Source organism: Chiloscyllium punctatum, chromosome 3 (assembly GCF_047496795.1).
Source record: "Chiloscyllium punctatum isolate Juve2018m chromosome 3, sChiPun1.3, whole genome shotgun sequence".
Lineage (NCBI taxonomy): Eukaryota > Metazoa > Chordata > Chondrichthyes > Orectolobiformes > Hemiscylliidae > Chiloscyllium > Chiloscyllium punctatum.
Window position 1 is genome coordinate 95,437,594 of NC_092741.1, and position 15,710 is coordinate 95,453,303.

Below are 15,710 nucleotides of genomic sequence, written 5' to 3' on the forward strand. Positions count from 1 at the left end.
CTCTGGCAGTTCATTCCCTACACATACCATCCTCCGCATGAAAAAGTTGCCCCTTAGGTCCCTTTTAAATTTCTCACCTCTCACCCTAAACCGATTTCTAGACTACCCCCAACCCAAGGAAATGATTTTGTTTATTTACCCTATCCAAGAGCCTCTGCCGCTCCAGGGAAAACAGCCCCAGCCTCCTCAGCCTCTCCCTATCACTCAAAGCTTCCAATCCTGGCAACATGCTTGTAAATCTTTTCTGAACCCCTCCAAGTTTCACAGCCTCCTTCGTGAGGAGGACAACTAGAATTGGACACAATATTCCAAAAGTGGCCTAATCAATGTCCTCTACAGCCACAACATGACCTCCCAACACTTATACTCAATGCACTGACTTATAATGGCAAGCATACCAAACGCCGCCTTCACTGTCTGTCTACCTGCGACTCCACTTTCAAGGAGCTATGAACCTGCACTCCAAGGTCTCTTTGTTCAGCAACGCTCCCTAGGACCTTACCATTAGGTGTATAAGTCCTGCCCTGATTTGCCTTTCCAAAATGGAGCACCTCAAATTTGACCCCAAATCCTGCAAATTGTTGGTCAACTGCAACTCACTGCTTTCTAAGTTGGAAGCAAAAACATGCTCAAAAATTTGTCAATTTTTACTGCAGCTCCATTTTTTAATCTTTTCAATAAAGTTTCCTTCCCTGCCAGAGCAATGAAATAGAATATCAAAGTATCTTTTTAGAAATGGCATTCTGTTTGTATCATCCAATGTACTAAAATTGGCTTTGCTTGATTCCACTCTGAATCCACCCATGGTGAAATCACATCCAACAAAGGCTTCTCTATGTGCCCCGCATTGTTTTCTGTATTGCCAAAAGATTTGATCTGTTCCTCCATCTTCCTCGTACACCTTGTCAATGTTATCTGCAAACTTAGAGGCAACGTCCACATGTATGTTGACGACAACTGACACTACCTCATATTTCTCCCAGACCTATAGTATTTCTGTAATCAAACTACCCATTTCATCATGGAAAAGTTTCATTTACTAATTAAACTAAGAAATTCAATGTTGTCATCTTTAGCCCACAGCACAATCTCTGTAGCATTTCCAACAATTAATTTCATCTCCCCAAGCATTGTATCAGTCTAAACCTGACTGCTTGCAATTTCAGCATCCTTTGACCTGATTTTCTGAAACTCACATCGTGTTTATCATAAAATCTGCTTTTATTCACCTCCATGAGTGCCCAGTCCTATTGCTGATGCAGCTTGCTTTGTTCAAATGCTTATCTGTTCCTTTGTCATTTTCAGATTTAAATAAATGGTCTCCCGGTTATGTCTTCAATTACTCCCTTTTCTGTAAACTTCAGCTCATTTTAGAAGCCGATGTCAGTATTCAATTCCAGAAAAAATTGTGCTTCTCGTTACCCTTTTCTGACAGCATTGATTTCTTCACTGCCAGTATCTCATTTAAAATTCTGATCTTCATGTTTTAAATCTCTTTAAGTCCTTGCCTTTTTAAAGTTTTAACCTGCTTGTTGCAATGTTCCCCAAAACATTTTGATTTTCTTTGTCGATGCTTTTTGGTAACATTCACAGTTGTGCCTTCAGGTGCCTATGCTTCATAGAGTTTTTGTCTTCAACCTCTCCAATTTTATACCTCCTTTTTCTCCTTTTAAGCTGCAACAGGTTTATGTACTTCCAAAATGCATTCATGCCCACTCTAAAATGTCCTATGTCCATCAATGGTATCCAAAAGGGCAACTTCCTTCTCTAAAAGGGAACCCTATATATCCAAGGAACCCCACAAAGCTTGCACATGATCCTACCTTTTCTAATCTTCATGTGATTTTCCCCACTCCCACTGAAATTTATGCATGACTGGACCCAGCTACTGCTTTATATGAGCATTAGCCTCCATTGGAACATGGATGTCCAAGTCCATGCAACATAAGTTGTCAATTTTTTTCTTCCCTTCTATATAGGACCCTGGCAGACCTGAACAAGGATGGAAAGATGGACCAGCAGGAATTTTCCATAGCAATGAAATTGATCAAGATGACCCTTCAAGGCCACCCGGTGCCGACAACACTTCCAATCATAATGAAACACCCACCAATCCCTTCACCCTTGGGCTCTGCACGATTTGGTAAATAAAATCTTCCAAATAAATGTAGAGTGAACTATAAAAGTATTGTATTCGGTCCTCATATGATATCTTAATGCATCTGCATTTATTGTAATTGGTTTAATAAAGGTGGTTTTGGGGCAATAAATATTTGTGCTTTCTTAATCTTGCATGTAGCAATGTGTGTTGAGAATTGAAATGAACTATATTCTTCATTCTAACAGATGCAATTCATATCCATTAGAAAATTTTAAATTCTGCCCTTATTTTAACTTTTTTATTTTACATATTTTTAATGTAATTAAGTATGATTTCAGTAATCATGAGTTTAGATTAATGTTATGTAATTTAGTGTGCTTCCCCCAAGAATACCATTATTCAATAATTCTCCTGGGGGTTCAGTATATTTTAAGTGTGCATTGTACAAAATCCGAATAGTCCAGGTATTCAACTTTTCTCTAGTTTTTGTATTGAGAAGACTAAGCTGTTGTCTGCAGTCTCCAACAGGGGCTAGTGGGCTAATCACTGTCTGGCTGTTATCTGAGGCTGAATGAGAAGAGAAATTTGCAACCTCTGCATTCACAATGATCCCAAACTTGTAAACCCATACTCTCCCTGTCATCAAAATTGCTTGCTTCCACCTTTTAAACTATCATCTGCCTCTGCCATTTTGCATTGAAACCTTTTTCCATGTATGTATTTTTACTTCTAGACCAATTATTCTAATCCTGAAGAAGGGCTCATGCCCGAAACGTCGATTCTCCTGCTCTTTGGATGCTGCCTGACCTGCTAACACATTTTCACCTCTGATCTCCAGCATCTGCAGTCCTCATTTTCTCCTCAATTATTCTAATCGTCAACTATCAGGGCCTTCAATCTTTCACCCTCCTCTTGACAATATACTTCAGCTGTGTAGTTTAGACCAGCTCGTCACCATCCCTGTGTTCACTAACTTTTATTGCAGAAGTTTAAAACAGAGTTCAAATCCGTCGATAGCTGAGCCTTCTCCAGCTCTACATCTCTGAAAGTTTTGTGGTTCCCAACTCTGGCCTTCAGCATCCCAGACTTCCTTCACCACACTACTGGTATTGTGCCTTTATCCTCTTGGCCCAAAAGTACAGAATTAAATAATTAATTCTTCACCTCTTGATTTCTCTCCTCCTTTGAGATGCATCTTTTTGTCACCTGTCTTTAATATATCCCTATTAGGGTAGCTGGCTTGGTGTCAAATTTTATTTGAAAATGTTCATATGAAGTGTTTCGGGATGTTTTACTTGGTTTAAGGTACGAATAAAAACAACCTTTTGTTTCCGAATTCCTAATGTCAACACTGAAAGTTGTTAATTATTTGGTTACAAGGTGTCATTTTCTGCTTAATTCTGTAAAATAACACATACTTAAAAGAATTGCCCATAATGTTGAATTACAAATTGTTCATGTTTAAATTCCAATACAGGGATGGGAAGTATGCCAAATCTGTCAGTCCCACCAAACATGCCTCCTTTTGCTTCCTTGGCTCCCACATCATCTTTGACCTCAGGGACAACAATGCCACCTTTGGGTATGTCAGTCCCCCTGCTTCCTGCTGTTGGTACATCAGCATTGCCAAATGGTACATCTATTCTCATACCTCCAATGTCTGCACAGAGTTCTGCAAGTAAGTAATATAAGCCAATTTGATTTATAATTTCAGATTTTTTAAAAACTAAATATTCCTTGTAGTCTTTCATTGTTTTCTCATACTTGTCCGTCATAGATTTTTACTTTAAATTTTCTTTTTTAAAAATGCAATAGAGTTCTTCTTTGTTTCTCATGTTGTAATAAGTGATGCCCTGTTTTAAAAATGCAGATGGTTGTGCTAACTATTGGAAGTATTCAACTTTCCGTCTCAAACCTGTCCCAATCCAATGTAGCCAAGGTGAGAGATGAGGGTTTCTCATTGCATCAGTTGGATTTGAACTGAATATGGCTGCCTAGAGCTCATAGGCCAGTCCTGGGTCATGAATAACAAAATCAATATTTTTGTTGAATGCTGATTATTACTTGGAAATAAAAATTTCCTTGAACATATTCATTCTTCTTTTTGCTGTAGCACTCAAAGACATAAAATGATTAAAATGCATGATCAAGAGAAAGATTGGTTGAACATTTTGAGTGCAATCCTTATTAGGCTTGATGTTCTTTTTCAGCATTTCTATTTTTCAGATTTATAACATGCATATTTTAATTGTAACTTAATGTTCTGCTATTTTCAGGCAGCTTTGACATTTTCTTAAAGTAGATGTTGGAATTCTGAAAAAAGAACAAAAAATGGTGGCATACTCAGCAGGTCTTGCAACATCTGTGGCAAAAGAAATAAAGTTAACTTTTCAAGCATGATCTTTAATTAGAACAAGGAGAAATTAGAAATGTAATAATTTTAGTCGGTGAAATAGGAGAGGATGAAAGAAAAACAAAAGCCTGTGATGGGGCAAAAAACAGGAGACATAGAATGACAAACGAGATGGTTAGACAAATTAATAGGAATAATAGTAGGACAGTTAAAGAATGAAATGATGGCTCCAAAGGCGATGTAAATGGCAGAATATGAACAGTAGCAAAAAAAATTTAAGGCTGTATGCAATGAAAAGGACACAAAATTGAAGAGGAGCAATGGTGATCAGAGCAGAGATTATGTTCTGAAATTGATTTCACAGGGCTGTGGAATCCTTAATCAGTAGATGAGATGCTGTTACTTGAGTCTGTGTTGAACTTGGTTGCATGAGAGACTTTTCAAGAATTAATATAGATGATCTCCATAAGTTTGAGATTCTGCTTGCAGACTAAGTGAAGATGTTCCACAGACTGATCACCCAATCTGCATTTCATTTTCCTAGTGTGGAAGATGCCTGCACCAAGTCCGGTGTACTAAATTGAAGGAGTATGTGTAATTTTCTGCTTCACTTGAAAGGGTTCTTTGGGGCTTTGGAGGGTTAGATGAGAGAATCTGAGAATGAACTTTTATTTTCTTTCCACAGATGCTGCCAGATCTTTGAGTATTTCCAGTATTTTCTACTTTTGTTTGCCTTTTCACTAATGGTTACAAATGCTCAGTTAACTGAGAGTGAATTTATTTCTCACAAATTAACATTTTGCTAATTAACCTATTAATTTATCTGTGGCAGTCCTCTATGGTAAATGCAATATTATGTAGTTGTATCTTTGTCACTGTCTGTAATTCTAAATTTTGATACCTAATCAAGGAATTAGGAACAGTTAGTGGGTTAATATTAATTTTAAAATTATAAATTCCTGTTAATAATCACAATCATAACTTGGCATTTAAGGCATAATGCAGTTCTATAATTATATAGATTGCTGGTTATTTAACGAAATAAGGTATTTATCTCCAAACTTTCCCTCTTTCCATGCGCCCTCCTTTATCATCATGTTCCCCTTCCTGGATTTATAGTTTGACGACTTTTGATGAAAGTTTAAATTCCATCCAACAGATCGATCCAAATGGTTGGTTTCCATTTTGAACTCCATTTGGCATGTTTGCTAATGGACTGGCTGTGAACAGGAAGCTGCATCTTTTGATCTGAACTTTGCTAGTCTTGGTATTGTTTTAACATGCAGTGAAGCACACCTCTCCTTTTGACATTGAAGCATATTTTGTAGTTGAAGTGTCTCCATATCCACACAATAGCTGTAATATTAATGTGCAGTTATAGCTTTCTAATGGACATAACGGTTTAAGTTCTGTTTGATTGAAACCACCTCTTAAAGTTGGATGTTGTACAAGACCTACACCTTATGGAAGCACAGTAGTACTTTGGTTGTTTTTAAGGCTAACCACTAAACTTTAATTAGTTATGAAAGTATTTGAATTAAATTATACCGAGGTACAATTATAAGACCATAACAAATAGGAAAGGGATAGGCTGTTCAGCTCCTCAACCGGCTCCAGTATTTCAGATCCAACACATCTCATGTCCTCTTTCCTGCTCTTTCCCGAGAACCCTTGATTTCCCTGTTGATCAAGAATCTATCTCAGCCTTAAATATATGTGAGGACTCAACCCCACGGCTATCTGTAGCAAAGAGTTCCAAAGACACTTGACTTTGAGAGAGGTTCTTCATCTCTGTCTTAAATTGGCGTCTTTTTTTTCTGATACTATTCCTTCTGGTCCCAGACACTCCAATGAGGGGAAACAACCTCTCCGTGTTTAGTCTGTCAAACCCCTTGAGAATTCTGTATGCTTCAATGAAATCACCTCTCATTTTCTAAATTCCAACGAGTTGTACGTTGATTCATAAATCTGACCTGCCTCACCCACACAGTACCTTCTAAATAGTTAAATTTTAGGTTCAGTCAACCAGCTGCTTTACAGATGTGTTTCTTTGCCCTTGATAGAGTAAGGAACATCATATTCTGGTGTATGGAGGGAAGATTTGAAATAAATTTATCGAATATGAAAGGAACCTATTATTGTATCTGTCTTGAATTTTGTTGCTCAAGTTATGGTGTTCATTTTTTTTAGCACTTCCCCATTCTGGACCTCTGAGGCAGCCTTTACCAGGTTTTGGAGGCACTGGTCTGCAGAAGGCTCAATCATTGATTGATCTTGGCTCCAGCAGGTACAAGCAGAATTTATTTTTACATAATATTGCTAGGTCCAGTTTAGATGGTTTACACTGAGGCGATGTGTGTTGCAGATTTAATCGTCTGTCTAAAACAAACCAATGTTATTTTGAGTGTAAGTACTTGTTACCTAAGTAGACAGTCTTGTTCCTGCTGAAACTGTTGAATCAGTCAGGAACAAAGCAACATTTTTGATCAGAAATTGAATCAATTTATATTTTGTTTCCAGTAATCCCGATAAATGTCTCGTAATTATTTATTCTTATTTGACAACCTGTCAGGAATTCCTTCTTCTATCTGTCACATGACAGAAGACATGTAGGTTTTGAAAAGTGCTAAGGAAAATAGTAAAATTTTTGAAAATTTGTAATTTAATCCTTGCCTGCTGGCTAAGTATTAACATAATATGGTAAGTGCAACAGGTCATATTGTTTTCTTTTACGATCCTTTGCAATGCCTTTTTCAATTAAAAGCGAAGAATGGCTAAGTTTTGAGTAAAGATTTGTAGCTTGGGTGCCAGTTGCTGTTGGGAATTTGGTTTGCAGACGTTTTGTTCCCTTTCTAGGTGACATCCTCAGTGCAGTGGAGCTTCCTGTGAAACACTGCTGTACTGTCAGTTAGAATTAATTTGGTTTCGTTCCCACTGCTCCCAGTTCCAGTTGTTCATTGCAGTGGTCGGTATGTTGGGTCTAGGTCAATGTGTTCCAAGTTACTAGGAATTCTCTGTTTGGCTTATCCTGTTATTGTTGTTATCCCAGTTGAATTTGTGGTCCTTGTTGTTTGTGTGTGTAAGGGTAGCTGTTTGTGGAATTTAGTGGCTAGTTGATGTTCGTGGATGCAGATAGCTAGTTGTCTGCCTGTTTGTCCTATATAGTGTTTTGTGCAGAATCTGCATGGAACCTTGCACATCACATTTGTCCTGCACACGATTTGTTCTGTTGAGTAGTTGTCTAAGCTGTCAGTTTATGTGCTGTCATAATATGAGTGGTCGGAGGAGTCTGGGTGTCAGTTCCGAGATTTTTTTATTATGTGAGGTAGAGTGGTTGGTATATTGGTCATGGCATGTCCTCGTTGCACTGTCTGTCTGCCAAGCATCTGTGGCTGAAGTTGTGGGGATATCATCTTCACAAAGATTTTGTAGAGGTATTCTTCTTCTCTTCACCGGTTGGGAGTGCTGCAGTGTGTTGTAGCCCTTTTGAACAGGGTCCGCTTGTGTGTGTTTCAGTGGTTGCTGTTATAATTCAGGATCTGGTCCACGTGTGTGGCTTTTCTGTTCACTTTTGTTGTGCGTTCCAGGTTCTGTGTTCTTTCTAGGATCGGATCCAGGAATGGGAATTGGTTGTTAATTTTCTCCTTTCTTGTATTTACTGATCCCTGTGAGCATGGTGTTGACAGTCAGGTGTGTGCTCTTGTCTGTTTTTTTAATTATTACAAAAGTGACAAGACCTCAGCCAGAGAGACAATAGCTAACATCGTGGACGAACAGAACAGGTGACATGACAGGGAACTAATCAACAAAGCTAGCATACTCAAAATACTAGACCTGTGCTTGACAATGCGCTTCATATTCAATAGCCAGATATATGAACAAATCAATGGGACACCAATGGGCTTCACCCATCTTTGGGTTCATAGCAGAAGCAGTGATGCAAAGACTAGAACAAAAGCCCTCTCTCAAATCCAACCCAAAGCTTGGACAACACTTTTTAAAAATAGGTTGTAAGTTTGCTCACTGAGCTGATGGGTTTGTTTTCTGATATTTCATCACCATGCTAGGCAACATCATCAGTGAGCCTCCAGTGAAACACTAGTGTTCTGTGCCGCTTTCTATTTATGTATCTTGGCCTCTTAAAGTGGGTGATTATCATTTCTGGTTCTTTTTCTTAGTGGTTGGTAAATGGGTTCCAAATCTATTTCTTTTTTGGCATTCTATATTGAATGCCAGGCCTCTAGGAATTCCCGTGCGTGTCTCTGTTTAGCCTGTCCCAGGATGGATGTGTTGTCCCAGTCGAAGTGGTGTCCTTCTTTGTCTGTATATAAGGATACTAGTGATAGTGGGGCATGCCTTTTGGTGGCTAGTTGGTGTTCATGTATCCTTTTGGCTAGTTTTCTGCCTGTCTGTCTGATGTAGTGTTTGTCACATATCTTGCACGGTACTTTGTAAATTACATTCATTCTGTTAGTGGTTGGTATAGGGTCGTTTGGGTTCATCAGTAGCTGTTTCAGTGTCTTGGAAGGTGCCATGATGCCAAGGGTCGGATTAGTCTGGTAGTTATCTCCAGGATGTCTTTGATGTATGGTAGTGTGGCTAGAGTTTCTGGGTGTGTTGTGTCTACTTATTTGGGTGGATGGGCAGAAAACTAGCCATCAGAATACACTAACACCAACTAGCCACCAAAAGACCTGACCCACTCTCCCTAGTATCCTTACATACAGACAAAGAAAGACACCACTTGGACTGGGACAACACCTCCATCCTGGGACAGGCTAAACAGAGATACACATGGGAATTCCTAGAGGCTTGGCATTCAAACCAGAACTCCATCAATAATCACATCGACTTGGACCCCATTTACCAGCCTCTGAGAAAAAGAACCAGAAATGATATCACCACCTTAACAGACCAAGACATATCAATCAAAAGTAGGACAGAACACCAGTGATTCACCAGATGCTCACTGATGATAATGTTACCTAATATGGTGATGAAACATCTGAAAGCAAACTTTCCAGCTCAGTGAGCAAACTTATAACCTGAACCTCAACCTGAGCTACAAATCTTCTCAAAAATCATTTTTTTAGTAATTAAAATAATGGAGATCTAGCACACACTGGATAATCAACACCATGCTCTCAGGGATTCGTAAATACAAAAGAGGAGGAAATTAACTACGGACTCCCATTTCTGGGTGTGATCCTAGAAAGAACACAGAACCTGGAACGCACAACAAAAGTGAACAGAAAAGCCACATACACAGACCAGATCCTGAACTATAACAGTAACTACTCATGCACACATAAGCGGACTATGTTCAAAAGGACTACAATACACTGCAGCACTCCCGACCTGCGAAGAGAAGAAGAAGAATACCTCTACAAAGTCTTTGTGAAGAACGGATATCCCAACAACTTCAGCCGCAGATGCTTGGCAGACAAACAACACGACGAGGACATGCCATGACCCAAAACACCAACCACTTTACCTTACCCAAAGAAAATCTCAGAACTGGCAGCCAGACTCCTCTGACCACATGGATTTATGACAGCACAGAAACCGACAGCCGCGCTCAGACGATAGCTCACCACTACAAAGGAACCTAAACCCATTGTGTGCAGGACAAATCTGATTTACCAGATTTCATGCAGAGACTGCGCAAAATACTATATAGTACAACAGGCAGACAACTAGCCATCCACATCCACGAACATCAACTAGCCGCTAGATGCCACAACCAGGTAACTTTGTTGTTTATGTGTATAGATACTAAAGACCACAAATTTGTCTGGGACAGCACAACAATAGGAGGACAGCCAGAAGCTTGGCACTTATCCGCGGGCTCCATCAGTAAAAACATTGACCTAGACCCAATTATACCGACCACTGCAATGAACAACCGGAAGCAGGAGGAACAAAACCAAATTAATTCCGGCCGACCCAGTACAGCAGCGCTTCACAGGAGGCTTCACAGCACTGAGGGTATCACCTAGAAAAGGGACGAAACATTGGCAAACCAAATTCCTAGCTCGGCACACATATCCACAACAACTGCGAGAAGAATGTCTATTTCAAATGACAACTATTAGGTTGATTAATGAAATGTGATTGAGTGTTTTTTTTTAAATCAACTGCATGATTCTGCAACATAGGTTTCTCCTGTTAATTAATAGAATTTCAGTTAAAGGAGAGAGTATAGTGAAAATAAGGAGAATTTGTTGATTCAGTCACAGCCTCTTGGCATTGCATTGATCTTGTCACCGTGCTGTGTGGAATTTGACTCCTAAATTTGCATTGATGTATCTCGCAAATGCAGAATTTCAAGCACTGATTTTGTTTATAAAGTGTCTTATTTTTGAAGGCTGACCAACAGCTGAATGAGGATTGTTCTTTAATTTTTACATTGCCTATGTCTAGCCACAAACATCCTTGTCACAGGATATAACTTGTTTGTCAGTGTTCGCAGAATGCCATGATGGAAAAAGTTGTCATTATAGGCTAAAAGGAAACAGACTGTAACACTTCATTAATAGATTAATGAACATGTTAACACATTTGTATGAAGCTACTTGGTTCACAATTTTAAATAGTAATGGTTGTAACAACAGTGAATAGGAATATTTCAAATAAGTGCATAAGTCTGCTTTTTGAAAAGATAGCATATGGTTGCTTAGTTTTCTTCGCAATCTCATACCCCTCTACAACACTGATGGGATGTATTTCAAGATCCAACTGAAAGAAGCAAAAGCCATAACTTGAGGGCTGTAGGCAAAGAACTAGCTCTCAACATGTCTGAGCTCCAGTGGTACAGCCACATATAGCAAGTTGCTGCTGATCTTTGCTACTTCCTGGAAAACCAATTCTTTCCTTATGAGCAAGTGGGCATGCTTTGCCAATGATTGTCAGGATGTCTGTCATTGGAGGACCATTGTAATCCCTTACATGCCCAAACTGTCAATGAAATGTACTCTTGTCAAATTCTGCTCACTGGGGAACAATAGTTCCCAATCCAAAAATTACTCTGCTGTTCTGACAGAGTGGACAGGATTTGGCCCACAATAGTTTTCACATCTTATTGTGCTGATGATTTTTAAGACTTGTGATTTTCAGCATTTGTTCTTGCAGGCAAGAAGACAATTCTTCTTGTAAATAATGTGATGAGTGCTTTGAAACTTTGTGGCTGAGATGTCCAATAGTTAACTTTCACTCTTTCTGTTTCCTTTCTTGCAGCAGTTCTTCATCATCTAATACTTCTCTCGCATCACCAAAAGTGAGTTCCTCTGACTGGGGAGTTCCTCAGTCTGCAAGGCTCAAATATCGACAGTTGTTCAATAGCCTTGATAAATCCATGAGCGGCTACCTCTCAGGTCAGTTAAGAATATATACTTGTCATTAATTAAGCTTTTCTTCTTTAATGCAGATGGAATATTGTTCATTTAATTGAACATTCCACATTAGAACCTTGCCCACCACACTGCAAACTCATTACATGCATTGTATTGGGAATATCAGTTGAAGAACTATCTCCATTGAAGACACACTCTGCTACAAAATGATTTCATTCTAATTTAATGAAAATATACATTGGTTTCTAAGTATTAATGGAATATTAGTTGTGGGAGATATTTAGTACTCAGCCCCAGACACACTCGGAATCATTCAGTGCCCCAGTTATTCAGATGTACAATAAACACTTGACTGAGGGTACTGTTTCTTCTTCGCCAAACGTTTATCTGGTTGAGATGGCTAATAATGGCCAGTCCAGGTTTTGTTAAATATGAATAGCCAATAATAGTTGAAGTAGTCATTTAATTTTTATTGCTCCAAATAATCATTACCTTGCTAATTGAAATGTTTTGATCAGAAAAGGCAAAAGTGATAGAACACAAGAGGCTGGACTGAATGAGGGACAATGCCTCTGTCTGCTATTAGTGCAATATGCTAGCCTGCTAATGATTTGGATTTGTTTTTAGGCCCCCAAGCCAGAAATGCTCTTGTACAATCCAATTTGTCTCACAACCAACTAGCTACCATATGGTGAGTTCTGCTGTAATTATACATTCCCTATAGATGATCTTATGATAAGAAACTTTCACCTGTTGACACAGTTCAATTAATTGGCTTTCAGATTTAATTCAAATGACTATTTGTTGAATATTGCAGGATTTAGCACCGTATGATGTTTCCTGTTGGTGCTTTTGAAGAGCGTTACGTTTTGTGTTAAAAATTACAATCTGATTGAAGTAGTATGAGGAGAATCTGCTAAGTACTGCATCTGGCTGTTCTTACTAAAAACAAATGACTGAAAGCTTTTTTATATATATTGTCTGTTATGTAAAACAACTTGTGCTTCATAAGAGTGAGTGCTGGAAATGAAAAGGATATTGTGGCAGTCAGGGTGGCACTAAAAGCATTATGGAGGAGAGAGGTTTTGTGGAGGTTTTGAAAGGGAAACTCCGTAAACTATATATAACATACATATAACCCAGCAAAGCACTTCTGAATAGTTTTCCATGTTTACAGAGATGTGATTAAATATAATTGTACTCGGACTCTAAAGAAGGAGTTACGGTACAAGTAACCAAGTAACAGAGTATTTTGTGCAGGAGTGGGAAGTGGGTGGGGTGTTTTGAAGCTGAGTTGTGGAATAGATAGCATGGATGCAGAATTAGCCAAATGTGGAGAAAAGCCGAGTACTGCAGGATAGTATTGGGGATAAATTAAGCTTGGAAAACATACAAGTATGAGGATGAGAATTTTCAATTGTTGGAAGGCCGGGGTCAAGGTAGGTAGCAAAGACAAGGTTGGTGAGTCCTCTAGGATAAAACATGGTCAGCAGGTTTTGAACAAGCTGAGTTGAATTGAAAGATGGAGAATGGTGACTACCCAGAAGAACAAGGGAATTTGGGAAGGCATAATGGTATTGTCACTGGTCTTATAATCCAGAGATCCAAGCTAGAAGTGAAAAAAATCTAAACTTCAAACAAACTTAGTCTGATTAGAACCAGGAAACCGTTGTCAATTGTCATAAAAGCCCGTCTGGTTCATTCATTTCCTTTGGGAATGAAAATCTGCTGTCGTCACTTGGTCCAACCTACGTGAGACTCCAAATCCATGGTAATGTGGTTGACTCTTAACTGCCCTCCTGAAATGGCCTAACAAACCACTGAGCCTAAGAGCTGCAAGCCTTGCCAGAGGCTGCCACATTCCGTGAAAGAGAAGGGCAAACGGTGGTGACAAAGGCGTAAGTAAGAATTTAATTGATTTAATTAATTGATATGCTGATAGGGACAGAGGTTTTAATGACAAATAAGTGGAAGTAATTGGTCCTGTCTTTATGATAAGGTTGGAAGTCAAAGCTAGGGCACGATAGGTAGCAAACAGACTGGTTCACCGAGAGACAATTGCTGGGAGCTGTGGGTGGTTCTTGTAATGATTCATGAGGTTACACAGTTCATGCTATGGGATTAAAGACAACACCTTCTCTCTTGCAAATGCTTAACCTTTGATATAATTGTGGTTCGCCTAAGATTGGATATTGGATAGGTGGTCTGACAACCCAAAGGCAGAAGTGAAGAACAAGTCCTGGATGTTATCAGGTTTTGTTGAATGACTCAAAGAACTACTGTCTGATATTAGGACAGAAGTAGTTTTGGCAAAGCCATATCTACAGTAGAATAAAATGGTTCTTGGGACTTGTGGCTAGGGTGCACCACTTGGAGGTAGGGACACTAAATAGTGGCTGCCCATGATTATGCATTGCAAACATCGTGGCAAAACCAGTATCCTTTGGACAAATTATTGCTTGAACTGTGACCTTTGACAATTTTATTTTGTCTTGTCCTTTAAAATAGCTTTAACCAAGTGTTCAGAGAAAATATTTTGTTCAGAAAGCCAACATGAAATATGCCATTAAGGCCCTTCCTCTGTCACATTGTTGAATTACAGGAGCCTGGCAGATGTTGATAAGGATGGAAAGCTCCGAGCAGAAGAGTTCATTTTAGCCATGCACTTAATTGAAGTGGCCAAGTCTGGTCAACCGCTTCCCCTCTCACTTCCTCCAGAACTGATACCACCTTCTTTTAGGTGAGTTAATTTCTTTTTTTTTCAGCACAATGAAACCACACATACACTTTAATTTTCATTCTTATTAATTTCTATGAGATCTAACCCATTTTGGTAGATATGAGCTGCCATGATTGTTCACAATCTCTGCATTTCGTCCAAAAGTCCATTGTCATACGAACCACCTTGAAAATCTAGCACAAGCTAACTGCTAGAAAAAGTCACAAAAAGACAAAGACTTAGATCATTTGCAGTTGGACATGGGATTGACATGACTTAAATTTTCTCTCTGAGAAATCCCTAAAAACAGTTTACAACTAGGATTTAGATTACTGAAGGGAGATGAGTGCTGAAAGCATTGAATTTATTTTCTTTGCATAAACATATGTCCTCCTTGCAGAAACACACTTTTGATGCTTAATTAATTTTTCAGCATATTAGAACTGACTGTAATTCTATCTTTTGAAACAAATAATATGCTTTGGAAGCTGACATACAATTTAATTGTCAAATTACAGATAATATAGAGGTTCAATATAACTGTACTGGATTCAACTAATTTGACTTGGAATCTAATGCCCAACATGTTATTTTGTGAACTGTATCCTTTTTTAATATGTTCATGTAATAGAACATCGAATAATACAGAGCAGAATAGGCTCTTCGGCCCTCGATGTTGCACTGATCTGTGAACTAATCTAAGCTCATTTCTCTACACTATCCCACCATCATCCATGTGCTTATCCAAGGATTGTTTAAATCCCCCTAATGTGGCTGACTTAACTACACTGACAGGCAGGGCATTCCACACCCTTACCACACTCTGAGTAAAGAACCTGCCTCTGACATTAGTCTAAAATCTAACACCCCTCAATTTGTAGTTATGTCCCCTCGTACAAGCTGACATCATCATCCTAGGAAAAAGACTTTCGCTGTCTACCCTATCTAACCCTCTGATCATCTTGTATGTCTCTTATCAAATCCCGTCTTAGCCGCCTTCTTTTCAATGAGAACAGACCCAAGTTTCTCAGGCTTTCCTCCAGACCAGGCAGCATCCTGGTATATCTCCTCTGCACTTTTTCCAATGCTTCCACATCTTTCCTGTAATGGAGCGAACTGTACACAATATTCCAAGTGCAGCCACACTAGCGTTTTATATAGTTGCAGTATGACATTACGGCTCCG

The 15,710-nt window shown here is 38.9% G+C and overlaps 1 protein-coding gene across 9 annotated transcripts in view; it reads left to right on the forward strand.

Moving 5' to 3' along the window:
- itsn2b (intersectin 2b) overlaps positions 1–15,710 on the forward strand; it is a 202,361-nt gene that overhangs the window by 81,187 nt on the left and 105,464 nt on the right. For 3 of the 9 annotated variants that reach the window (XM_072556764.1, XM_072556757.1, XM_072556801.1), the window contains 7 exons: positions 1,980–2,143; positions 3,579–3,779; positions 3,972–4,040; positions 6,645–6,741; positions 11,691–11,827; positions 12,434–12,497; positions 14,409–14,546. In XM_072556764.1, the coding sequence (XP_072412865.1) occupies positions 1,980–2,143; positions 3,579–3,779; positions 3,972–4,040; positions 6,645–6,741; positions 11,691–11,827; positions 12,434–12,497; positions 14,409–14,546 (870 nt within the window). The remainder of the gene's footprint in view (positions 1–1,979; positions 2,144–3,578; positions 3,780–3,971; positions 4,041–6,644; positions 6,742–11,690; positions 11,828–12,433; positions 12,498–14,408; positions 14,547–15,710) is intronic. The other 6 variants (XM_072556772.1, XM_072556809.1, XM_072556792.1 and 3 more) reach the window with 3 other exon arrangements.